This window comes from Populus nigra, chromosome 5 (genome assembly GCF_951802175.1).
Source record: "Populus nigra chromosome 5, ddPopNigr1.1, whole genome shotgun sequence".
In the NCBI taxonomy this organism is placed as follows: Eukaryota; Viridiplantae; Streptophyta; class Magnoliopsida; order Malpighiales; family Salicaceae; genus Populus; species Populus nigra.
Window position 1 is genome coordinate 20084246 of NC_084856.1, and position 25190 is coordinate 20109435.

At 33.2% G+C, this 25190-nt stretch overlaps 4 protein-coding genes across 4 annotated transcripts; 1 reads left to right on the forward strand and 3 right to left on the reverse strand.

Annotated features, from left to right (window-relative positions):
* Positions 1–204: 204 nt before the first annotated feature.
* Positions 205–1678, reverse strand: LOC133693787 (putative oxidoreductase TDA3). Its single transcript, XM_062115109.1, has 2 exons — positions 750–1678; positions 205–658 (listed from the first exon to the last, which is right to left on the reverse strand). The coding sequence occupies exons 1-2, from the start codon at positions 1624–1626 to the stop codon at positions 279–281; spliced, it is 1257 nt and encodes a 418-aa protein (XP_061971093.1). The 5' UTR covers positions 1627–1678; the 3' UTR covers positions 205–278.
* Positions 1679–5622: 3944 nt separating this feature from the next.
* On the reverse strand, positions 5623–8476 carry LOC133694663 (alcohol dehydrogenase-like). The gene is made up of 10 exons (XM_062116289.1): positions 8238–8476; positions 8006–8142; positions 7853–7899; positions 7417–7742; positions 7243–7325; positions 7071–7146; positions 6775–6836; positions 6594–6689; positions 6331–6492; positions 5623–5926 (listed from the first exon to the last, which is right to left on the reverse strand). Exons 1-10 carry the CDS (start codon positions 8272–8274, stop codon positions 5810–5812), a joined length of 1143 nt encoding a protein of 380 aa, XP_061972273.1. The 5' UTR covers positions 8275–8476; the 3' UTR covers positions 5623–5809.
* Positions 8477–13941: 5465 nt separating this feature from the next.
* Positions 13942–16798, reverse strand: LOC133694662 (alcohol dehydrogenase-like). Its single transcript, XM_062116288.1, has 10 exons — positions 16574–16798; positions 16342–16478; positions 16188–16234; positions 15752–16077; positions 15579–15661; positions 15407–15482; positions 15111–15172; positions 14930–15025; positions 14667–14828; positions 13942–14249 (listed from the first exon to the last, which is right to left on the reverse strand). The coding sequence occupies exons 1-10, from the start codon at positions 16608–16610 to the stop codon at positions 14133–14135; spliced, it is 1143 nt and encodes a 380-aa protein (XP_061972272.1). The 5' UTR covers positions 16611–16798; the 3' UTR covers positions 13942–14132.
* A 4457-nt stretch (positions 16799–21255) lies between these two features.
* Positions 21256–22771, forward strand: LOC133695324 (serine carboxypeptidase-like 50). Its single transcript, XM_062117257.1, has one exon. The coding sequence runs from the start codon at positions 21281–21283 to the stop codon at positions 22634–22636; it is 1356 nt and encodes a 451-aa protein (XP_061973241.1). The 5' UTR covers positions 21256–21280; the 3' UTR covers positions 22637–22771.
* Positions 22772–25190: the final 2419 nt, after the last annotated feature.

Genomic DNA, 25190 nt, shown 5'->3' on the forward strand with positions numbered 1-25190 from the left:
TTTTTTTTTTCAAATGCATTAATATCTAATTTGTTAAATTTGTTATGAATGGGCAAAATTAAAAGACAGGGAACTAGGTGGCTGTTTAACACTTTGGGCGAAAAGTTCACTTCTGTTCTTCACCTCAAGAAGGACAAACATGGAGAGGGGTTTTCGCCAACTTGTTATAGATGAGGAAGGAAGGCTACTTGAAGATGTTCACCATACAGAACAAACAAAGATCTTTAATTGGAAACGATGCGTCCACTTTCATCACAGTTTCTGTACAAAAATACCAGCTAGCCCTTTCTTCTACGCCCAACAAATCTGGCAGGACTAAACCGAGCAAGATCAACAATGGTGGACTGCCCATCTACTATAAGCTCAGCCATTGCAGCCCCAGTAGCAGGACCGTTTAGAATACCCCAACAGTTGTGCCCAGTGGCAACATAACAGCCCTTCACCCCTGGAATCTCCCCGATTACGGGAACACTATCGTCAGTGCATGGCAAGAAGCATGCTTGCTCCGCCTTCAACAGTGCCTCTCCTTCTACCAAATGGCTCGACACCGTACTGGCTACTCTCTTTAGCACCTCTAATGACTCTGGGTCGCCCACTATCTGCTCTGGATCCTCCGGCACCTCAACCTCGGATGACATTCCGCACAGGTACACCTCCCCTATCAATCAAGTCAATTATTTTACTGCTAACTGCCGTAATTTATAATTCCCCAAAAAATATAAGAAGTTAAAATGGAATAAGAAAAATACCTGAGGGCCGTGGATACACTTCAGGGTCCATGGGCTTTCCACCTTGGGCCGGATAATAACTTAAAAAAAGAGCGTGAGGGGTTATAGCATCAGGCTCTTTAGGCTCCAAAACAATACTATGGGCTCTAAGCCCATAAACTCTAAACAAAGAACTCAGCATCTCAAACTTCCCAGACCATGGCCCTAGTGCCAAAACCACTGAGTCTGACTCAATAACTCGCCCCCCTTCAAGCACCACTGAGTCTACCCGCCCTCCCTCAACCCCAACACTATCCACTTTCCCGATCACCACTTCCACTCCGAATTTCTCCACCGCTTTTGATAAAAGAGTTTTTGTGAACATCTGGGGGTGGACTTGCGCCGTTGTTTCAGTTGACCCAATGGCCCTAAGGTCTCGGGCAGGCCCATCAACCCAAGAAGGCAAATTTTGAACACGCGAGGATTGACTCTGTTTTCCTGATTCGGTGATTGTGAGGCTTAGGGTAGTGAGTGGACGGTAGCCGTAGGATTCAGTGCCGTTAAGTTCTTCAGCAAGTGAACGGTGAAGATTGAAGCTGGCACGGGCAAGAGAAGATAGAGGCCCGCCGTCGCACCAATCTAAGGCGAGGAATCCTCCGGACTTTCCTGATGCGGCGCATGCGACGGATGATTTCTCAATTAGCGTGACGGCGGCTCCCTTCTTGGCAAGGAAATAAGCCGTGCAAACCCCGATTACGCCGCCGCCGCAGACGGCTACGCGTTTTGGTTGCGGGTCCATGGATGATGGTGGCGGTGGTGGCGAGGAGCAGTGAACCGGGGGTGTTTTGGTCTTTTTGAAGGTTTGAAGAAGTGAAGAGAGAGTGAAAGTTGTTGGTGATGGCAGCGATGTCGCGAACATGGTTGGGTGCCGTTTGTTTTTGTTAGAAATGTAGAAGCTTCCTTCACATCTGACACGTGTACTATAACAAAAGAATATTTGATGATTTGTTTTTTATTTTCTTATATTTGAACCTGAGCCCAGGTGATTTTGGGCCTCAGCCCATAATTATCTCAAAATTCTGCAGATGGGATTTTATTTATGATATGCATTTTTTGGTTGTAATTTGTGATTTGAATATTGAAGTCTTTTTTTCTTCTTCTTCTTATTTTTATAGAATAACTGCATATCGAATTGGTAAAGTATTGATTCATTTGATAACGAGAAATTATGCAATAATGTTGTGTTGGTACGAAATGAAGAGATGAGGAAGAGGAATTTCTATCATGTTTTCAATTAATATTGTTTCGATTGATTATTGTTTGAGGATAAAAAAAAATAGAGATTGCGAGATATAAACATATTTAATTGAATAAATAGAAATATAAAATATAAAATAAATATGTTTTCAGTATATTTTTAAAATGAATTTTTATATTTTCAAAATAAAAACTATATAAGAGATATGTTTTTCATTTTTATTATCTCTTTCTTTTTTATTATAAAATAGTGACTAAGCTTTATCTAAAATATGTTTTCAGGGTATTTTTAGAATGAATTTTCATACTTTCAAAATAAAAATTATATAAAATATATATCTCTTATTTTTATTATTTCCGTCTTTTTTATATTCTAAAATAGTGACTAAAATCTACCTAAAAGAATATGAAATTAATTATCTCATCTCAAACATTCACCATTACCATTTTTTTAATGCATCATATATATATATATATATATATATATATATATATATATATATATATATATATATAATCGGGTAAAAATAGTTATGAATGCACCAAGAATAAATTGTTTTTTTTTTATATATAAAGTTTCATAAGAAAGAGTCTTAACTATAATGCATGAAAAAGGACTTCAACATAGCCATAATACATGCTCTGGGATAGACAATAAGAAGTAAGGAGAACTTTGTCTCCGATTTCAAGGGGTTTTTTCTTTAAATTTTGAATAAAAGTGTTACCATCCTCAGTTTCTGCCAGTTTTTGGAGATATTACAAGTTTTATATATATTATTTGTTTGAAATATAGATTCAAAATGGTAAAACAAAAAATATTTTAAAATTGATAGACACCATTCAGCCCTATTGTGGGCTTGTGATTTCATTATGTGCAAGTTTGGACACCATTCTAAATAAAAAATAATATAATGTAACCATTCTAAATACAAAATAATATAATGTAACCACATTTTCTATTTGTTTTAAGTTTGGAAAAATATTTTGAAACTTTGAGAGATGAGCAAGTTTTTCTGATTTTTCATTAAAAAATAGAGAGAAAAATGACTCGGGGTAGATTTATTGCAAATAATTGCCTCTATATTCGAAAGTGGATACATATTAATCACCAACCAAGATGATCAATGATTCCTGAAACCACATCACATACATGCTTCAAACTATCCTTTCTCCATGTGCAAGCTCAAAAGGAAAAACCAATTCAGGGTACCTTCTAAATGCATTATGGCAAGCATTTTCTGGATAATATGAGGCACCCATGACCAAATTGGTAATGTATACATATCAAGCTTTTCGAGCAGGTATTATGGGTAGAAATTTAAATTCGTTTAGACCTTTAATCAGACCTGCAAAATCAGATTGAAATCTTATTTATAGCAGGATTCTTTGCTTTCATATATTATCAGGGATTTTTCACCACCACTCACACTCGTTGAGGACAAAATTCAAGATGAAAAATCATCATCTTTTCTCTTATTGAATATTTATTTTGGATTGCATGAGAAGTTTGAATTTATATTTTATTTAATAGTTACTTGAAAACTCCTTCTAAAAAACTAATTACCTGGATTTTTTATTTTTATTTTTATTTTCCAAGAATACATTTCTGGTACTTGGAATTCATTTTAACATGTATATTTTGAGCCTCAAACATCGAAATCATGTGATTCTAAAGCCCAAAATCATCTACACATTCAAGACTATAAATTTTATGAAGGATACTAGGTCAGATAAAATTGTTTTGATGGTGAAAATCTAGACACAATTTGAAAAACGAGATTGGTCTCTTGATCTGATGAGAAAATTAATGGTGCTGAGCATCTCATTACAGCTAAGAGTCTCACATAGAAACGGTGGGTCTTAGGACCCAAGAAAGGTGTAAATCAAGCCTCTAACATGCTATGAATGAAAAAATACAGCTGAGATGGTCGGATAATATAAGAAAGCAAGTAAAAAATGAAGTCTAAGTTGCAGCATAGTTGGAATTACTGCAGAGTTGTGACACCACTAGAGTCTATTTTCAACATAAATTCTGAGGAATTTAACCAACCTTAAGGATTAGATAAAAAAGAAAGGAATTAAGTGGCATAAGGACTTCTAATTAGCCTAAGAATTCCGAAAAAAATTGGTAGCCAAGGGAGAGAATAAATAAAGCAGAACACGACTGAAATAGGAGCTCTGCAACATTTTTTTTCTTTTTTGTTTTTGTCAATTTTCCAACAGTTATGAACTAATTTTTGGCTTCTAGTTCAAGAGGAATACACACCATCTCCATTAACAAGTTATGAGAAGTAATATTATCATTGTAATTCTTTCATATTCAAGTATTTTTTTTTTGTTCAGAATTATGCTATTACTTGTTATTCAAGCTTATTGAATTGTTTTGAGATGACATGTATGCTTTCTAGTTTCTTTCAATCTGTAATTGCTATTAGGGACTAGAGTAAAAAGAAAAAGAATTAATTTGATTGCTGCAACTCTCATCTTGATTTATTAGGGGAGAATAAATTAAATTAAATTGTCAAACTTTTAAACATTTGCTTAAAATAATTTCACAAACTTTACTTCTAAGGCTATTATCGAGTGAATGAAAATTGTTTTTAATATTAATTTCGCTTGATGATAAGAAATTAATCAAAGAGCTTTGTCTAATAAAAAATTGATTAGAGAGCGCTATGCCTAATTAATTTACTCGTAATTTTATTGATTTCTCTATGCTTTAAGGGATATCAAACTTATTTGTTTGACGTGAAATAATATTTATTTTTACTTTAATAATCAACAGATTTATAGGAATGGATGCATGGATCCTAACGACATATCAATTTATTATTTTTATTTTCAGAATTTTGTTTCTTTAATTTTTTATTTAAATCCCTTATTTTTTATATTTTAATTTAGTATATTGTAAAAAGATTAAATAATTTTTTTTTTTAGAATCGACTTGATTTTCACGATTACATTAAGAATTTATTATGTATGTGATAGTAAAGTAAGGTTCCGACTACCACCAAAAATCTAAATTGAACATTGATTTTGCCACATTATATATCCACACCTTTTAGTGTTTGTTAATGAGCTTTCACAATCATTGTCGTTCACATACCAAAGGCCAAGCCTTGACAAACAAGTTAGGATCAAAATTAGAAGCAGCATATCAACAAGCTGTTGAAACTTGTTTTAGCCCATAAACATCTTTGTTAAGCACAATACCTGAATGAGTTTGAGAAACATACCCAGTTGGCTGCTCTGCATAAATGTTCTTATCAAGCTCACTGTACAGGGAAAGCATTTTTGACATGAAGTTCTCAAAGTTTCAAGCCTAAGCCATTGCGAAAGCAATAACAATTCCGGCTAAAGTGATTTAGCCACAGGCCACAGGGCTCAAAATTTCGCTGCCATGTAAAAAAACATGGTGACATCGATTCACTAGCGCGCGCAAAATGGAAAAAGAAAAAACAGAAACTGGTAATACAGACCCTTCTACTCGCATACAAAGATATGCAAGTGCTAGCAAAGACTTCTATGAGATAGGAAGACAGCAAAAACTACATGGATAAATGGAAAAACGAAGACCTACTATAGACATGTGATTATTCTGCATTTGGATACATGCAGAGACATAGAATTAGAAAGACACAAGCTGAAGGAGATAAACTGAAGTCAGAAAAACACTTGAAGCTTTGATTTATACATGCCTGAACTCGGAAGCAAATATGCCATTTATAATACAAGAAATTTAGTGAAAGAAACTAAAACATCACCAACTTTGTTCAACATTTAACAATCCCAAACATGATTTTATTGTTTCCTTCTCACATTCAGACGGACAAACCAGTCTTCTTTTACGCTTCCATGCGGATGATACACCTGAGACTTGCTCCACCAAGCATGTAGTCAAAAGCCTTGTTGATTTCTGAGAAAGGGACCTCATGGGTGATGAATTTCTCCAGCTCAAGCTCCTGTAACATCACAACTGCTGATGTTAACAATTGATTGCATGGAATGCATCAAAACTGAATAGAGGAATAGCTACTGTTTTGTTTCTTCACACGAGTCAAGATCCAAGCAATGGTGTTGAGCCTGTGTTTGGTAGTGTGGTGGAACCAGCTCTCACATTTACAACATTTAGCTAGTAGCAGCCAGAGCTATCCCCAGGGTGCTATTTGCATTGCGCTAGCAAAGAAGGCTAAGAAGTTTCATTCCCAGTAATCAATTTCGATCATTTTAGTTTGTTGTTTTGACCAATTAATTTTACCTTCAAGTTTCCACGAAGAAATTTCACAGGGACCATAATTCGACTACATATACAGAAATATATTCGTATACTGCATACCGAGTGAGATTAATGGGAACTCAGATATACCTTGTTCATGTACATTTCAACCACTGAAGGAAGGTCGGAGCGCGGTTTGTAGTTGCCAAAGAAGGTACCCTTGAGAGTCTTCTCATTCAGGAAACTCATTGGATGGGTTTTGAAAGAATCATCTTTGTTGGGCACACCAACAAGTACAGCAACACCCCATCCCTGCAAAGCAAGCAAAACGTCAACAATGTTAAGCATATTAACTCGGTGATTCTCTTTTTGACTTTCAATTCAATGACTGAAAAGAATTCATCGGAAATTACATCATGGACACATTCAAAGGCAGAAATCATGGCATTAATACTTCCAGTGCACTCGACACTTCGATCAACTCCTCCGTTGGTCATCTCAGCTATCACCTAAAGACATGGAATCAAATTTAGAACAGACTTGAGAGATCCATACACGCTTGTTTCTCAAAACACGATCCACAATCTTACTAACCTCTTGAACAGGCTTCTTATAATCTTTTGGGTTTACAAACTCCGTGACACCGAATTTCTTGGCTGTTGACAAAGAACAAGAATGAGCATCAGAAAGCAGGTACAAATACAACAGAGATAACGTGACTCAATGGGCAACATTATTACCAAGAATCAATACTCAGGCTACTTAATTTTATCAGTTTCATGTTATAGGCTATTTGACTGTGCTAAATATATATCAGTCAATATATAATTTTAGAGGAGCACTCAGCAGTGGATGCATTGCAATTTGATCTCAGTAAATGCTCCTCTCACCTTCATTGAACCTATTGGAATTCAAATCGACACCAATGATTCTTGAAGCACCAGCAATTCGAGCCCCTTCAGCGGCCTGTGATATAGAAACAACACGAACAAGTTTTGCATCAGCATCCACATTCTGAATAGGAAAATTGCTCGCTAATCTTGTATTGGAAAAGAAACTTACTGCAAGGCCTACAGCTCCTAGTCCAAAAATGGCTACTGATGAGCCTTTCTTCGGTTTTGCAACGTTCAAGGTGGCACCAAGACCTACAGGTCAAAAAAAAACAAATCTTTATTACATGAAAGCTACAAATTCTTCATCCATAAAAGAAAGATTGAATTGGATTTCGCCCCTAACCTGTTGAAACTCCACAGCTGAGGATACAAACTTTGTCAAGAGGAGCAGCCGGATTGATCTTGGCAAGACAGCCAACATGAACCACAGTGTACTCACTGAAGGTTGAGGTACCAACAAAGTGGTAAATGGGCTGCCCTCTAATTGAAAATCTAGACTTTCCATCATTCAGCATCACACCTCTGTCAGTGTTGATCCTAAGAAGATCACACATATTACTCTCCTCTGATTTGCAATGTCGGCATTCCTTACACTCTCCTGTGAAGACGGGAAGCACATGGTCACCGGGTTTCAGGTCTGTCACCCCCTCACCAACACTTTCGACAATCCTAGAAGAAAAGAAAATATTAAATTAGTCCCCCCCATTCCTCACGATCAACATAAAATGAGTTTATCGAAGTAGCACAAAAAGCAATGAACTAAGGGATCAAATTCATACCCTCCTGCTTCGTGGCCAAATATGCGAGGAAACAACGGCGTTTGCCCCTGAACATGACAAATTAACCATGCTAATTATATTATCAATCTCTAAGAACACAAGAAGGAACCACCCAGATTATAAAACCAAATCGTAATAGAAAACGCTAATCACCTTGGCTTCCCAGAAGTAAACATCAGTATGGCAGAGGGAAGTGAAGAGGATCTTCAAACGAACCTCCATAGCTTGTGGTGGAGCCACCTCCACTTCCTCCATCACTAATGGCTTTCCAGCTTCCCATGCCACAGCAGCTACAGAAGATTACACGCATCCCATTATTTAAGTGACGAAAGATAACGAGAAATGTAAAAAGCAAGAACCAAGTAAAGTGGCTTTTCTCAGTTACCTTTGCAACGAATGACTTGACCAGCAGTGCTTGACATATTCTTTCTTGTCTTGAACGAACTTTATGTTTCTTGACTTGAACGCACTTTATGTTTCTTGTGTTGTGAAGAGAAAGGTTTGTCTTTGTGGGTTCTTATAGTAGCAGAAGCATGTGTGTCTCTGTCATGCTTATGGTTAAACATTGATTTCAAGTATTAAGGAGAAAAACCAGCTACGATCTCTGCTGTTTTGTTGTGTCCACTGTATTGGACCCGCGGCTCCATGGTTTCTTGATTCCCTGTTTCTGTTTATTCTGGTTTGAGCTAACTACAATTAAGTCCTCTATTTAACATATTTTGATACATATAGTGTGACCATCCATTTCAATTTTTCCTACCTTTTACAAAAATTCTCTATTTGAATGGATTATAGTTTTATTTTTTCCATGATATCAAATCGTTCTTGATACTAAGAATATAATTTGCATGCTAGCTGGCTTTCCCTAGTAATATGCAACCAGGGACTTGATTTTAAGAAATGATAGTTAGATAGTAAGATTTCCCTAGTTTGAAATTCAATTTGAAACCTCCATCATGATCGGGGATTGATTTCTATTTAGACTTGGTGGTTTTATATTTCCAGTTGTGGTTTTGTGATTTATTCTTAGTTTATCTTGCGGTTTGTTAACGGCTAGTTGACATATATATATAAATTTCCAATGCCCACTCTAGCTAGCAGCCAGTAATAACCAATCTGTTCGAAGACAAGGATTAGTTTCTAGTGAAGTTGGATTTAAAAACTCATCTTCCCCTTGACTCTTTCGATCCTAATCTTTCATCAATGAATAAAAAAATCATTCTATCATTGTAACTCCTAATCAAAGTGGTTGTTTTTTAATTCTTCAAGGTATCCATAGCCTATTTCCCAGAACTAATCCTTTGAGGTTACGTCGGGTATCAAAACAGGAACTTCTCCAAAAAAAACAATTTGCAGCATCCACAAGGGGGCTCAAACACGAGAACACTTGCTTAAGCAACTAGAGTCCTTTCCACTCAGGTCAACTTTCTTTGGTAATGAACTTAGTTCATTTGAAACAACATCATCATATTACCAGAAAACATATAGCTTGCGAAGAAAACATTAGGCGCATGAAAACTCTATATTTGTGTAAATTATATTCTTAAAACAAATTCTTATCTATGATATCAAATAGTTGTTGACACTCAAAATATAATTTATGTGCTAGGCCTATGAAAACTTGGCTTCCCCTTGTAGGATGCAACTAGGGACTGATTTTAAGAGATGATAGTAGGAGGGTATAATTGAAAGATTTTGTAGTTTGATATTCAATTTGAAACCTCTATCGTGGCTGGGGATTGATTCTCTTTAGCCTTGTGGGTTTATATTTCCAGTTGTTGTTTTGTGGTTCATTCTTATTTTATATTTTGGCTTGTTAACTGCAAGTTGACTTATATAATTAATATATATTAATTTATTATAGGTCAACTAACAATAGTATCTTGTTGTTCTTTTTTTCTTTCTCTTTTAAATAATTAATTAAGTTTGAAATATCTTTTGAATGAAAAGAGGCTAATCATTTGTAAAACATTTTTAGTTCATATAATTTTGAAAAATTTTCGATTGAAAGATGAAAAATAGTATTTAAGCATTTTTTTTGGGTTAAATAATAAATGAATAATTTAACTCTTTTAAAGTTTTACAATGGTCTATTAATTCCTATGAAGTCCCTCTTAGGAAACCCTTCAATTCTCATGGCTCACTCCACTAAACAAAATGTTGTCGAAGTGAATCACAATAGAAATCTTGAGAATTATAGTGAAAACAATCTTAAAATTTCAAATTAATTTTAGAAAAATATAAAAAAATAAGTATAATTAATTATACAGAAGCATTTAAAATTAGTCAGATAATTTAAGTCTACATATAAGTAGAAAAATTCATTTAAAAAGTAAAGAATTACAAGACGCACACAAAATTACTCTCTCACTTAAAATCCCAAAGTAACTCAAAACTTATATTTTCTCTCTTCTATCTAGCCATAAAAGTATAGAGAATTTAAACACTCACAAATAGACCTTGACATGTAAATATGATAACTTTAGATTTTTTATATGGGTTAAGTTAACATAGATATTTATTTCCTCACATAGAGGTACAATTTAAGATAAACCTAACAAATCTCTACCTTGACTTAAATTGAGTCAACTTATGAAACTTAAACTCCTTTCTGATTTTCTCCACCAAGAATCTCTCAAGTACTACACAAACCAATTAAGTTCAAGTAATGCTTGAACTTGACTTTAGAGATATGCTTTGTCAATATATATATATATAGAGTTTTCAGTTGTAACAATTTTCTTCACTGATATAACATCTTATGAGATGATATCTAGAATAAAGTGAAACTTGATATCAATATATTTGGCCCTTTCATGATACATTAGGATCTTAGCTAGATGAATAGCACTTTAGTCATTATAATGCACAATGATCAACTCGTGTTATAAACAAAGATTACAAATCAAACCTCTTAGCCATAGAGTTTGTTTCACTTCCTTCGTCGATGTCATATGCTCAACCTCTATTGTTGACAATGAAAAAATGAATTGTGAAATTTCTTTCCAGTTAATGACACACCCTAAAATAGTGAAAACATAACTTGTTAGTGATTTTCTTCTATCCAAACTACTAGTATAATCTGAGTCTACAAAACCCTTAACATTACTTTTAGTACCACTACTCTTGTCATATATCAAACCAATATTTGTAGTACTTTTAAGATAGTAGAGCATCCATTTCATGGCATGCCTGTGAACTTTATCAGGATTTATCATAAACCTGCTAACCACACTAACAACATGTGAAATTTCTGGATAAGTATAGACCTTAATATAAATAATGCTCCCAACTGCACTAGCATGAGAAACATTTAACATGTGCTATTTTCCTTCTTAGTTTATAGTGACAAAGTTGAAGATAACCTAAAATAGGTTGTAAGTAAAGTACTAACTAGCTTGCAATCTTGCATATCAAAGCATTCAAGTACCTTCTCAAGATACTTTCTTTGTGACAAGTATAACTTGTTAGGACTTTGATCTTTGCATATTTGTATACCTAAAATCTTATTAGTTGTACCTAAATCCTTCATCTTAAACTCACCACTCAATTAGTTCTTCAAATTATTAATTTTATACATGTTCTTGGAGGCAATCAACATGTCATTAACAAGTATATAAATGAACCATTTGAGAGCTTTCTGAAATACACACAACTATCATTATCATTTCTAAAGTAAGTGTGTCCAAGCATAAAAGTATCAAACATTTTATACCACTACCTCTATGACTGATTCAAGCCATACCATGAATTCTTTGATAAACATACATGGTCTTCCTAACCTTGAGCAATAAAACCATATGGATAATGCATGTAGATCATCTCCTCCAGCTCACCATGTAGAAAAGTTATTTTTACATCCAGCTACTCGAGCTTTAAATTAAACAAAGCAATCATAGCAAGCAATATATGGATGGAACTATTCTTCACAACTACATAGAACACTTAAATGAAGTCAATTCTCTTTGTGTAAAGCCCTTAACAACTAGTTGTGTTTAAAACCCAGTATCCTCAACCCCTGAGATTCCATCTTTCCTACTACAAACCCATTTACACCCAACAATCTTCTGGTATTGTGGTTCTTTAACAGGCTCCTATGTCTGGTTTTTATAAAGAAACTCAATCTTCTCGTTAATAAAAAAATCAATTGTGAAGATTATTTATATAAAAAAATTACCTCTTTATAACAAGGCTCATGATTGTCAAGATTCTCTACAATATTTAAGGAAAAATCAACTAGATTAGTATAATCATACTTAACTAGTGCTTTTATCTATCTTATTTGCCTTTTTGTAGCAATATTGCAATGTTGTTCTTCAAATGCATTTACATCAACAATATCATGCACCACTTCATCAACAAGCTCAATTGGAACATATTTTTGCATTGTCTCTAAAGCTATATCCTCAAGCTCCACTTGTTTATTAATACCCTGATCCATCTCAAAATCAACACTAATGGACTCCATTTTTTTATGAAACATAGTAGACTCTTCAAATATCACATCCCTCAAATAATAAACTTATATAACTTAGGATTAACACATCACAAGCGATATCCTTTCACCTCAGATCTACCAAGGCTAAATCTACTAAACATATATGATGAAGTCCTAAAAATTCAAGTAGCCTAAGAATAAAGCCCTCATGTTGGATAATTGGTTAATCAATTGGTCTAACAATCTCATTAATTCTCCCTAGACAATGAGGTTGATAGCTTATACCGAATGCTTAGTAGGTCAAGGTGACTTATGACTAATACCTACAAAAGATCTCTTTTGATGGAGGTGGAGACTCTCTGATACTTAAATAAATATATTTTTAGGGAGAAAAAATATAAGAATATTCTAGAGAGAGTTGCTATAAAAATATATATGCAGTAGAGAATGAAGATTGTGAACCTTTGTTTTGAATGTCTTATGATGTCTTTATAGCCCATATAAATCTTGTCATTTTATGAAGATTGTTATCTCAAACTTCTAAAAAATTATTACTAGGATCTTTTGAATAATTCTAAAATCAGAAGAATCAATACAAAGGAGTTTTACATTGTTGATAATGCCAAGAAATCTGTTAGAATATTCCTTAATTGTTTTTTATTCTTTCATCTTTTGCATCTCAAATTCTCGAATAAATTCAACACTTGCATCCCTTTGATCTTCTCATTTTCTTCATATTCTTCCTTTAAAAAATCCTAAATTTCCTTGGTTGTTTTAGAGTTATTATTCTATTGAAAATGATAGGTGAGACTGCTGCAAACAAAGTTGCTCATGCTTTTGATTTTCTTCGCTTTCTCTCCTTATGATTTTTTATTTGTGCAGTGGTTGGATTGTCTGACAAGGTTAGAACTTCATATACTTGTTCAATAGTTTTCTACATATTATTAGCATGAAGATAGACTTCCATTCTAACAGCCCAGACCTCATAATTTATCTCACCAAACACTAGAGGTGTAATTATAGTGAATGACATTTCTAAATTCATATTGGATGTGTAGTGTTAGGTGATAAGTATTTAGAGATTGTGTTTTGGCTTTCTTAATCTCACATGTCCTTAAGATAATCAACTCTGATACCAATTTATCGGTTTTATACAAAAGAAAGCAAGTCTTTTAATTCTTAAGATGCAGAAGATGATAATTTTATTGAATATCAAAGCATTTATTTATACAACAGAAATAAAACTGAATTGCAAGAAAATCTCAAGATTGATTCTGCTTCTTGAGTTATGCTTGGTCAACAAAACATAGTGACATCGATTTACTACCCCAAGATTGCCAACTAAATTGACAAGAAACCAAACTAGAAAGATTGCTTTAAAACAACAAGAACAAATGGAAATTTTACAGCTGAATTTTTCTGTAGGAAAAAGAAAAAACATAAGACTGGTGGTAACACAGAGACCCTTCTACTCGCATACAATGACATGCAAATGCTAGCAAAGACTTCTATGAGATAGGAAGACAGCAAAAACTACGTGGATAAATGGAAATGCAGTCAAAGACAGGTGATTAATGTTACTTGTTGGGACATTACTTCTCATAAATGCAGAGACATAGAATTAGAAAGACACAAGCTGAAGGAGATAAACTGAAGTCAGAAAAACACTTGAAGCTTTGATTTATCTGTACATGCCTGAACTGGGAAGCAAATGTGCCATTTACAATACAAGAAATTTAGTGAAAGAAACTAAAACATCACCAACTTTATTCAACATTTAACAATCCCAAACATGATTTTATTGTTTCCTTCTCACATTCAGACGGACAAACCAGTCTTCTTTTACGCTTCCATGCGGATGATACACCTGAGACTTGCTCCACCAAGCATGTAGTCAAAAGCCTTGTTGATTTCTGAGAAAGGGACCTCATGGGTGATGAATTTCTCCAGCTCAAGCTCCTGTAACATCACAACTGCTGAGGTTAACAATTGATTGCATGGAATGCATCAAAACTGAATAGAGGAATAGCTACTGTTTTGTTTCTTCACACGAGTTTCAAGATCCAAGCAATGGTGTTGAGCCTGTGTTTGGTAGTGTGGTGGAACCAGCTCTCACATTTACAAAACCATTGGTACATTTAGCTAGTAGCAGCCAGAGCTATCCCCAGGGTGCTATTTGCATTGCGCTAGCAAAGAAGGCTAAGAAGTTTCATTCCCAGTAATCAATTTCGATCATTTTAGTTTGTTGTTTTGACCAATTAATTTTACCTTCAAGTTTCCACGAAGAAATTTCACAGGGACCATAATTCGACTACATATACAGAAATATATTCGTATACTGCATACCGAGTGAGATTAATGGGAACTCAGATATACCTTGTTCATGTACATTTCAACCACTGAAGGAAGGTCGGAGCGCGGTTTGTAGTTGCCAAAGAAGGTACCCTTGAGAGTCTTCTCATTCAGGAAACTCATTGGATGGGTTTTGAAAGAATCATCTTTGTTGGGCACACCAACTAGCACAGCAACACCCCATCCCTGCAAAGCAAGCAAAACGTCAAGAATGTTAAGCATATTAACTCGGTGATTCTCCTTTTGACTTTCAATTCAATGACTGAAAAGAATTCATCGAAAATTACATCATGGACACATTCAAAGGCAGAAATCATGGCATTAATACTTCCAGTGCACTCGACACTTCGATCAACTCCTCCGTTGGTCATCTCAGCTATCACCTAAAGACATGGAATCAAATTCAGAACAGACTTGAGAGATCCATCCACGCTTGTTTCTCAAAACACGATCCACTATCTCACTAACCTCTTGAACAGGCTTCTTATAATCTTTTGGGTTTACAAACTCCGTGACACCGAATTTCTTGGCTGTTGACAAAGAACAAGAATGAGCATCAGAAAGCAGGTACAAATACAACAGAGATAACGTGACTCAATGGGCAACATTATTACCAAGAATCAATACTCAGGCTACTTAATTTTATCAGTTTCATGTTATAGGCTATTTGACTGTGCTAAATATATATCAGTCAATATATAATTTTCGAGGAGCACGCAGCAGTGGATGCATTGCAATTTGATCTCAGTAAATGCTCCTCTCACCTTCATTGAACCTATTGGAATTCAAATCGACACCAATGATTCTTGAAGCACCAGCAATTCGAGCCCCTTCAGCGGCCTGTGATATAGAAACAACACGAACAAGTTTTGCATCAGCATCCACATTCTGAATAGGAAAATTGCTCGCTAATCTTGTATTGGAAAAGAAACTTACTGCAAGGCCTACAGCTCCTAGTCCAAAAATGGCTACTGATGAGCCTTTCTTCGGTTTTGCAACGTTCAAGGTGGCACCAAGACCTACAGGTCAAAAAAAACAAATCTTTATTACATGAAAGCTACAAATTCTTCATCCATAAAAGAAAGATTGAATTGGATTTCGCCCCTAACCTGTTGAAACTCCACAGCTGAGGATACATACTTTGTCAAGAGGAGCAGCCGGATTGATCTTGGCAAGACAGCCAACATGAACCACAGTGTACTCACTGAAGGTTGAGGTACCAACAAAGTGGTAAATGGGCTGCCCTCTAATTGAAAATCTAGACTTTCCATCATTCAACATCACACCTCTGTCAGTGTTGATCCTCAGAAGATCACACATATTACTCTCCTCTGATTTGCAATGTCGGCATTCCTTACACTCTCCTGTGAAGACAGGAAGCACATGGTCACCGGGTTTCAGGTCTGTCACCCCCTCACCAACACTTTCGACAATCCTACAAGAAAAGAAAATATCAAATTAGTCCCCCCCATTCCTCACTATCAACATAAAATGAGTTTATCGAAGTAGCACAAAAAGTAATGAACTAATGGATCAAATTCATACCCTCCTGCTTCGTGGCCAAATATGCGAGGAAACAATGGGGTTTGCCCCTGCAACATGACAAATTAACCATGCTAATTATATTATCAATCTCTAAGAACACAAGAAGGAACCAACCAGATTATAAAAACAAATCATAATAGAAAGTGCTAATCACCTTGGCTTCCCAGAAGTAAACATCAGTATGGCAGAGGGCAGTGAAGAGGATCTTCAAACGAACCTCCATAGCTTGTGGTGGAGCCACCTCCACTTCCTCCATCACTAATGGCTTTCCAGCTTCCCATGCCACAGCAGCTACAGAAGATTACAGGCATCCCATTATTTAAGTGACGAAAGATAACGAGAAATGTTAAAAACAAGAACCAAGTAAAGTGGCTTTTCTCAGTTACCTTTGCAACGAATGACTTGACCAGCAGTGCTTGACATATTCTTTCTTGTCTCGAACGAACTTTATGTTTCTTGACTTGAACGCACTTTATGTTTCTTGTGTTGTGAAGAGAAAGGTTTGTCTTTGTGGGTTCTTATAGTAGCAGAAGCATGTGTGTCTCTGTCATGATTATGGTTAACCATTGATTTAAAGTATTTTAAAGAGAAAAACCATCTACGATCTCTGCTGTTTTGTTGTGTCCTCTGTATTGGACCTGCGGCTCCATGGTTTCTTGATTCCCTGTTTCTGTTTTTTCCGGTTTGAGCTAACTACAATTAAGTCCTCTATTTAACATATTTTGATACATATAGTTTGACCATCCATTTCGATTTTTCCTACCTTTTACAAAAATTCTCTATTTGAATGGATTATAGTCTTAAAATCAAGACTATAATTTATATGCTAGGCGTGAGAGAAGTTGGTTTTCCCTAGTAATATGCAACCAGGGACTTGATTTTAAGAAATGATAGTTAGATAGTAAGATTTCCCTAGTTTGAAATTCAATTTGAAACCTCCATCATGATCGGGGATTGATTTCTATTTAGACTTGGTGGTTTTATATTTCCAGTTGTGGTTTTGTGATTTATTCTTAGTTTATCTTGCGGTTTGTTAACGGCTAGTTGACATATATATATATAAATGTCCAGTGCCGACTCTAGCTAGCAGCCAGTAATAATCAATCTGTTCAAGGAGAAGGATTAGTTTATAGTGAAGTTGGATTTAAAAACCCATCTTCCCCTTGACTCTTTCGATCCTAATCTTTCCTCAATGAATAAAAAAATCATTCTATCATAGAACTCCTAATCAAAAAATTAGTTGTTTTTTTTATTATTATTATTCTTCAAGGTATCCAGATGGGATCTTCTCCCAAGAAAATTTGATGTCTTCACTCGCTTAAGCAACCAGAGCATTTTCCACTCAGGCCAACCTACATTGTTTTTTCATTCACCAAATAAGCCTAGAAAACTAAGCTTAGGGATAAAATGGTATTCTCCACGTGATCCATTTGTCTATATTGTTTTGATTAGGGATACAATGATTTTTTTTTAATAGTAAAACCCCTTCAATACTATTAAATGCACAAAATTAGGGAATTAGTCTCCAAGGGTTTTTTTTTGAGATTTCATATTTTCTAGCATTGTGAATTTCCTAAAATAACTTTAGTTTTAAAATTTAATAAAGCTTTCTTTGGGGATATTTTTATATTTAAAATTTACTTTTTTATAATAAAGTTGTTTTGAGGGGTGAATTAGTCTTTCATAATAATTAAAAAATATTTTAAAAAAACAATATTAAATGCCTCATCGTTTCAGCAATACATACACTGTTATACAGAGGGTAAATATTTACTTTTACCATGTTATTTAATCTTCCTTAGAAAATGGTGGGTGCTTGGTTTTGATAGACAGATTATCACTGGTGTTTTTTTCCTCTTCTCTTCTCTTTTCTCTTGAGATTCGTATCAGGCATTTAAAATTTTAGAGCAATCTTGTTGGTTGGGTATATTTAAATATCAGTTCTCATTCTTTTAATTGTTTAATATTTGTCTTTGGCCCTTTTGTAAGGTTTTTTTTTTGTTATTTTCAATTGTATCATTCAATTTAGGCTTTTTGTTTTTAGATCTTTCAAATTTGATCCTGATTTTGTTTTTTTATTTGTTCCTTGTTTTGTTTTAAACTTTCAATTGTTTTCAATCTCATCCTTTAATCAAAATTTTTTATTTTTATATATTTGGTTCTCATTCTCTTTGGTGGTTTATTCTTTAATTATTTTATAAAATTAATTTTTCTTTTCAATTTAGCCCTTCAGTCTAACATTATCCATTCTCTAATTTGTTTTTTTTTTCAAATTTGATCCTCATTATTTTAGATGCTATTTTTTCTTTTGAATCCTTTTTTTTATTGATTTTGTATTTTTAATTTCATCATTTGACATTTAATTTATTGAAATTTGGGTTTCATGGTTTTTCAAGGTTTGGTGTTTGTAGTCAAATGGCCCGGTCATGGATTCACATCGTTTTTTTTTATTTTCTTTTTTAATATCATTACTAAACATTGATTTTTTTTTGTTTGTAGAATAAGCTTCTTGTTTTTCTCCGTTTTTCTTTTTATAGATTATCCTGATTTTATAATTTAACCCTCAAATTTGACGAATTAAGCTAAGTAGACTTACACTTTTTTTTATTTTTGTTTTAAATCCTTTTGTATAGTTAATTTTTTTTTATCTTTTAATATTTGACATGTTAGGAATTGAGTTTCGTATTTTTTTTTTATGTTTAGTGTTTTCAATCAAAAGGTTCAGGAAGGAATTTTATGAGTTAACATGGGTTGATATTATTTTATAATTTTTCTTTCTACTTATTTCTTTTGTTTTTATTATTTGATATTAGTATTTTTTTATTTAATAATTTTTTTTAAAAAAATATGTTTACATTGATTGAATATTATTTTTTTAGATTATTTTTTATCCGACCTGTGAGCCGGTAACGTAGCTAGTTGTAAATATTTCTTGTAGTAGCTCGTCATTATATTGTAATAATACGTTGTTTAACTAATTTGTTGCAGGTCAACTAACAATAATGTCTTGTCTCTTTTTTGTTTTTGGTTTTTTTCAGAAAATTTAAGTTTGAATTAATCATTGGTCGAACAATTCTAGTTCATATAATTTCGATCCGTGTAATAATTCTTCGATGGAAGGATGAAAAACACGTATTTATGCTCTCTCTTTTTCGGTGAAAAATATATATAACTCTTTTAAAGTCTTACAATGGTGTCTTATTTATGAACCTTCCATCAACTCCAATGATCCAGACACACATAAACTGAGAGATCCTGAGTGATTTTTTCAAAAAAAAAAATTAATTAATAATAAATTAAGAGATTATGGAACAATAAATAATAACTTTAATTCTTATCAATTAAATAATATATTAATTAATAACGACACAATATTTATAATGATTGTCTATAAAGCATTAATTAGATAATAACATGGACATCAAAACCTTGGGGGGAAACGATTAATCACCAATAAAATAATAATTTAATTTGCCAAGTCTTAAGAAAAGGGTTGACATAGCCTTGGGCAGGGGAAGAAACAGGGAAGAGATGAACAAGAGACTTAGATGCCATTTTTTTTAACAAAGAAGTGAAAAGATTGATGTATAGGATGATCTGTTGATCCATATCTTTATGTGATAAACTGATTTATTTAATAATTATTAATAAATTATAACTCGACAAACATTAATGTTATTTTTTTATATAAATAAGTTAACTCCACTTAAATATTATCAATAAAAAAATGAAATTCAGATATGAAATCTCTTGGGGAAATACAAATTACAAAAAATGAAAAACCTAAAAAGCATAGATGTTGTCTAGAGGAATCCACAATTTTTTTTCAACTTTTTAGAAAGGAAAAAAATTAAAAGGTAAAGGATTAAAATAAAAAAATAATTAGAGAAAATAAGTGATAATTTCAAAATTAACACAAAATGTTTACTTTAGTCATTTTACTTTTCAAATAATAACTTTTTGGCTCCTTTAGATTTCAAGTATTTTATTTTAGTATAAAATTTCATTTTCTTTATATTTCGGTTATTGATTTGAGAGAGGAAAAAGAGTGTTGTCAAATTTTGGTGTGAGAGAGAATATTAATCTATATTGATTCCGACTACAAAAATAATTAATCTTAATATTAATAAATTTTATTTGATGAAAAGAATTTTTTTAAAGTGTTATTTCACATTCAAATTACTTGAGAAAACAAATCTGAAACTGGAAAGTTTTTGAATTTCAAGTCGGTTTTTTTTGTTATTTAAAGGCATAAACAAATTTATTTAGAGTGATTTTTTTATGTTCTTGAATAAAAATAGTTAAAAAATAAATTCTAGAGTTAAAATACTCTTACCCTGATTCCATTTAATCACTGAAATCTAGACACTATCTTTAAAAATAAAAGGCTACTTTAAAAAAAAAAGGAAAGCTTAAGCTCATATGCTTGAGTTGGCAGACCCACTGTGCCTTTTTTTTTATATTAAGGTCCAGGTGTGGTAGGTAACTTAGGCCTGCACTTTTAGTATTTATTTTTTGGATATTTTTTATAGTTGATGAATTTTTTTTTAATTTTATTTTTTAATTTTAGATTTTTTTCTGATTTTTTATTTTTTTATTTAATATTTTTTTATTTTAAATTGTTCTTCATAAGTTATTTTATTTTATTTTTTTATTAAGTTATTCTAATCTAAATAAACAACTTACTATGTTATTAATGTTTTATTTTGTAAGTATTTGATTTTTTTATTATTGATTGAGTTAATTTTTACATTGTTTATTTAAAAAAATAAATTAGCCATGCTTTTTTTGTTTTTTTTCATTAAAAAAAAGTTAATTTAACCCGTTTTTTATTTAGAGTTTGTTTGACAATATGGTTGCAGGTGTTTTTCAAATAATTTTTCGTATCAAAATGTATGTCAATGATATTTTTTTATTTTTTAAAAATTATTTTTGATATTAATACATTAAAACGATTCAAAATATATAAAATATATTATATTTTAATAAAAAAAATTTAAATTTTTTTAAAAATATAGATTAAACCGCGTTCCAAACATTACCTAAATAAATAAAAAAGTGGCTGTACCAACTCAATCATTTGTCTCACACAAATGGAGTCAACAGCATCAGCCTCCTCCTTCCTTCTCCTCCTCCTCCTCCTCCACCATTCTTCAGCCACAACACCAACCCTACCCACTTCAAACTCTAGTTTTCCCAATGAAGCACTGCCTACAAAATCTGGGTACCTCCCAGTCAACCCGAAAACCAACTCAGCCATTTTCTACACTTTCTATGAAGCTCAACACCCAACTTCACCTCTCTCTCAAACCCCACTTCTCATCTGGCTTCAGGGTGGTCCTGGATGCTCCTCCATGGTTGGGAACTTCCTCGAACTGGGCCCTTATCGTGTTGTTTCTGATTCCGAAGAACAAAACGTTACTCTTCAACCCAATTTAGGCTCTTGGAACCGCATTTTTGGCCTCATTTTCCTTGATAATCCTATAGGAACTGGGTTTAGTATTGCTTCTAAGAATGAAGAGATACCAAGAGATCAAAACACTGTTGCTAAGCATCTCTTTTCTGCAATAACTAAGTTTCTTGAATCAGATCCAGTGTTCAAGACTCGTTCGATCTATATAACTGGTGAGAGTTATGCAGGAAAGTATGTTCCTGCAATAGGACATTACATTTTGAAGAAGAATATGAAGCTGCCTGTGTCAAAGCAAGTGAATCTGAAAGGTGTTGCTATAGGTAATGGGTTAACAGATCCTGTGACACAGGTGAGAACTCATGCTGTGAATGCTTACTTTTCTGGTTTTATCAATGAGAGACAAAAGAGGGAATTAGAGGAAGGTCAAAAGGAGGCAGTTAAGTTAGTTAAAATGGGAAATTGGAGTGCGGCAACGAATGCAAGAAGTCGGGTCTTGAGTTTATTGCAAAACATGACAGGGCTAGCTACGATGTATGACTTTACTAGGAGAATGCCTTACGAGACAAGGTTGGTTACGGAGTTTTTGCAATCTGTCGAGGTGAAGAAGGCATTAGGTGCAAATGAATCTATAGTTTTTGAGCACTGTAGTAAAATGGTGAGGGAAGCATTGCATGAAGATCTGATGAAGAGTGTCAAGTACATGATGGAATTCTTGGTAAAGAATACTAAGGTATTGTTGTATCAAGGGCATCTTGATTTGAGAGTGGGTGTGGTTTCCACTGAAGCTTGGATTAAGACAATGAAATGGGAGGGAATAGGGAAGTTTTTGATGGCTGAAAGAAAGATATGGAAAGTGAACGGAGAGCTTGCTGGGTATGTTCAGAAGTGGGGGAGTTTGAGTCATGCCTTGGTGTTAGGGGCTGGACATCTAGTGCCTACAGACCAGGCAATAAATTCTCAGGCTATGGTAGAGCAGCGGCGGAACCAAGGGGAGGCCAGCAGGGGCCCGGGCCCCTGCAAAACTTTTTTTTTTTAAAATATAATAAATAATAAACTTTTAATATTAAATTATTATTTTATTAGTTATGTTTAACTTTAATAGGCTAAATATCAGTGTATCCCTATGCAAGTAGAAAACAAAAGCTTTCCAATTTTTAATTCCTTTCCTTTACTGTCTCTCTCACATTCTTCTCTGCAAAGTGCAAACCTAGCCGAAAAAAATATAACCTACAAAGCATAAAAGTTAAAGCAAAGCTGCAGCTAATTAATTCATCGAAACAGGTAATTAGTAATTTTTTTTTTAATGTTTGTTAAGAATTTAATGAATACATATATATAATTCTGCTATTTTTTTTTTCAAATCTACTAGTTTTATTATTTTTTATTTCTTGTTATAGTGAATGTTGTTTTTTCTAATTAATTGGATATATTTTATGGGTTTGTTTGTTTCGATTATGCTTGGATTTTTTTATGTTTTGTTTTTAGCAAAGCCACCAAAATTAACAAATTTTTCTCACATGTACCTTACTATCACCAGGTCCAATATACAATTAGACACGGTCTTTCTAGCCAAATTGAGTTCTTTGAAGAGTGTATACCCAACTTTGATTCAGTGTAAGTTTTCTTTTTTAGGAACCAGTAATCTCATTTTTTATGTTAGATATGCTTTTATATATCAATTTCTTTTTTTAATATGTTAATTTTGCTTTCATATGTCAGCGTGGTTTACATGTAAAAATTTATTTTTGGTTCTGATTATTGCTTCAACACATCGTTATTTGTATTTATTTTTTAAATAGAAAACAATAAAAATTTATGATGTTTTGATTTTAGGTTGAACCATGAACAAAATAAGAAGAATTGATTCCTTTTTTGAGAAAAAGAGGAAAAATATTGATAACTCACAGCCTAGTGAATCAACTCCAATGTGTAATGTTGAAGTTATGGTTGAACAACCCCAATGTGCTTCAATTTATGAAGAACCTGCATTGATTAATGAGCAACCTCCTACTAGAATCGACATTGCTCATCTGATTAGAGATCCAAGCAATCGTCCTCAAATTTGGGAATACCCAGTTAATCAACAAGATGAAATTAGAAGGGCATACATTAATTTGGGGCCATATCAACCTTTGATGTCTGAATATCCGCTGACTGGTAAAAAACATCCTCGTCGATTTCAGTCTCATTGGTTCAAAAGTTATCCATGGCTTGAATATTCAGAGAAAAATACTGCATTTTGTTTCCCTTGCTATCTATTTTCAAGTAAGTCATCTGGAAAGCCAGGATCAGACACCTTTACTGTTAAAGGATTCAGTTGTTGGAAGAAAGTTAATGATGGGGAACGATGTGCTTTTTTAACTCATATGGGAAAAGGTCCAAATTCAGCTCATAGATTTGCTACCAGGTGCTTGGAAAATTTGAAAAATCAGTCATGTCATATTGAGAAGGTAGTTAAGAGGCAAACTACTCAAGGCCATGTTTGTTTCCCGGAATTCATTTTCCGGGAAACCACTTTCCAAACTTTCCTGTGTTTGTTTGCCATTAGGAAAGTTGGTCAACGAAAAACACTTTCCGGTCAACGGAAAACACTTTATGGTCAACGGAAACACTTTTCGGTCAACGGAAAACACTTTCCAGTCAAAGAAAAATTTGGTTTGATTTCTAGGAAAGTGTTTTCCCTTTTGGCTGTGTTTGTTTTCCGGAAAGTGGTTTCCGGGAAATCACTTTCCAAACTTTCTTGTGTTTGTTTGCTATTGGAAAAGTTGGTCAACGGAAAACACTTTCCAGTCAAAGGAAAATTTGGCTTGGTTTTCAGGAAAGTGTTTTCCTGAAAAATTTGGGCGGAAAACACTTTCCGGAAGTTGTGAAAAATTTAGAAATGTCATTATTTGCTAATTATATTAAATTTGATCCTCAAACTTTTGATTGCTATATATAATTTGTTTTGAATATTTATTTTTCAATTTCATCTCTTAAAATTTAATTTTTATATTAATTTTGGTCCTTATTTTTATAATTGCTATTTGCTTTTTTCTTATCATTTTTTATTGAAATTTTTTATCTATCAAATTTGGTCCTCATTCTTTTGATTTTTACTTATTTTATTTGAAATAATTTATGAAATGTTAATTATTATTATTTTAATTTCTTCACCTTTCATTTTTTTTAATTTTTTAGATTTGATCTCTATTATTTTGATTATTATTTATTTTATTTGAGATAATTTATGAAATTATATTTTTTTTCAATTTCATTCTCATTCAATTTTTTAATTTGTAAGATTTGTTCCTCATTATTTTAATAAACTTGAAAAAATAAAACATTAATAAGTTATTTTCCAGCTCATTTTCCATAACATAACCAAACACTGGAAAGTGTTTTCCAACTTATTTTCCATTACACTACCAAACATCGGAAAATACTTTCCCGGAATTCACTTTCCCGGAATTCACTTTCCCCGGAATTCACTTTCCAAAAGGAAACTACGTTCATTATTTTAAGAAATTCTAAATAATCGATTGCGTATTAAAGCTTCAATAGATATTGTTCGTTGGCTCACATTTCAAGCATGTGCTTTTAAAGGACAT

What these genes read in the sequence shown, in the direction of transcription:
- LOC133694662 (XM_062116288.1), bottom strand. Translation starts at nt 16,610, where the DNA reads ATGTCAAGCACTGCTGGTCAAGTCATTCGTTGCAAAG. An exon ending in ATAAGAAGCCTGTTCAAGAG is followed by an intron (nt 15,026 to 15,110) that starts GTTAGTGAGATA and finishes CCATGTCTTTAG; the next exon opens with GTGATAGCTGAGATGACCAA. An exon ending in CCTTTGAATGTGTCCATGAT is followed by an intron (nt 14,829 to 14,929) that starts GTAATTTTCGAT and finishes CTTGCTTTGCAG; the next exon opens with GGATGGGGTGTTGCTGTGCT.
- LOC133694663 (XM_062116289.1), bottom strand. Translation starts at nt 8,274, where the DNA reads ATGTCAAGCACTGCTGGTCAAGTCATTCGTTGCAAAG. An exon ending in CAGCTGTGGAGTTTCAACAG is followed by an intron (nt 7,326 to 7,416) that starts GTTAGGGGCGAA and finishes TTTGACCTGTAG; the next exon opens with GTCTTGGTGCCACCTTGAAC. An exon ending in TTGAAATGTACATGAACAAG is followed by an intron (nt 5,927 to 6,330) that starts GTATATCTGAGT and finishes GTGATGTTACAG; the next exon opens with GAGCTTGAGCTGGAGAAATT.
- LOC133693787 (XM_062115109.1), bottom strand. Translation starts at nt 1,626, where the DNA reads ATGTTCGCGACATCGCTGCCATCACCAACAACTTTCACTCTCTCTTCA. An exon ending in AGTGTATCCACGGCCCTCAG is followed by an intron (nt 659 to 749) that starts GTATTTTTCTTA and finishes CTTGATTGATAG; the next exon opens with GGGAGGTGTACCTGTGCGGA.
- LOC133695324 (XM_062117257.1), top strand. Translation starts at nt 21,281, where the DNA reads ATGGAGTCAACAGCATCAGCCTCCTCCTTCCTTCTCCTCCTCCTCCTC.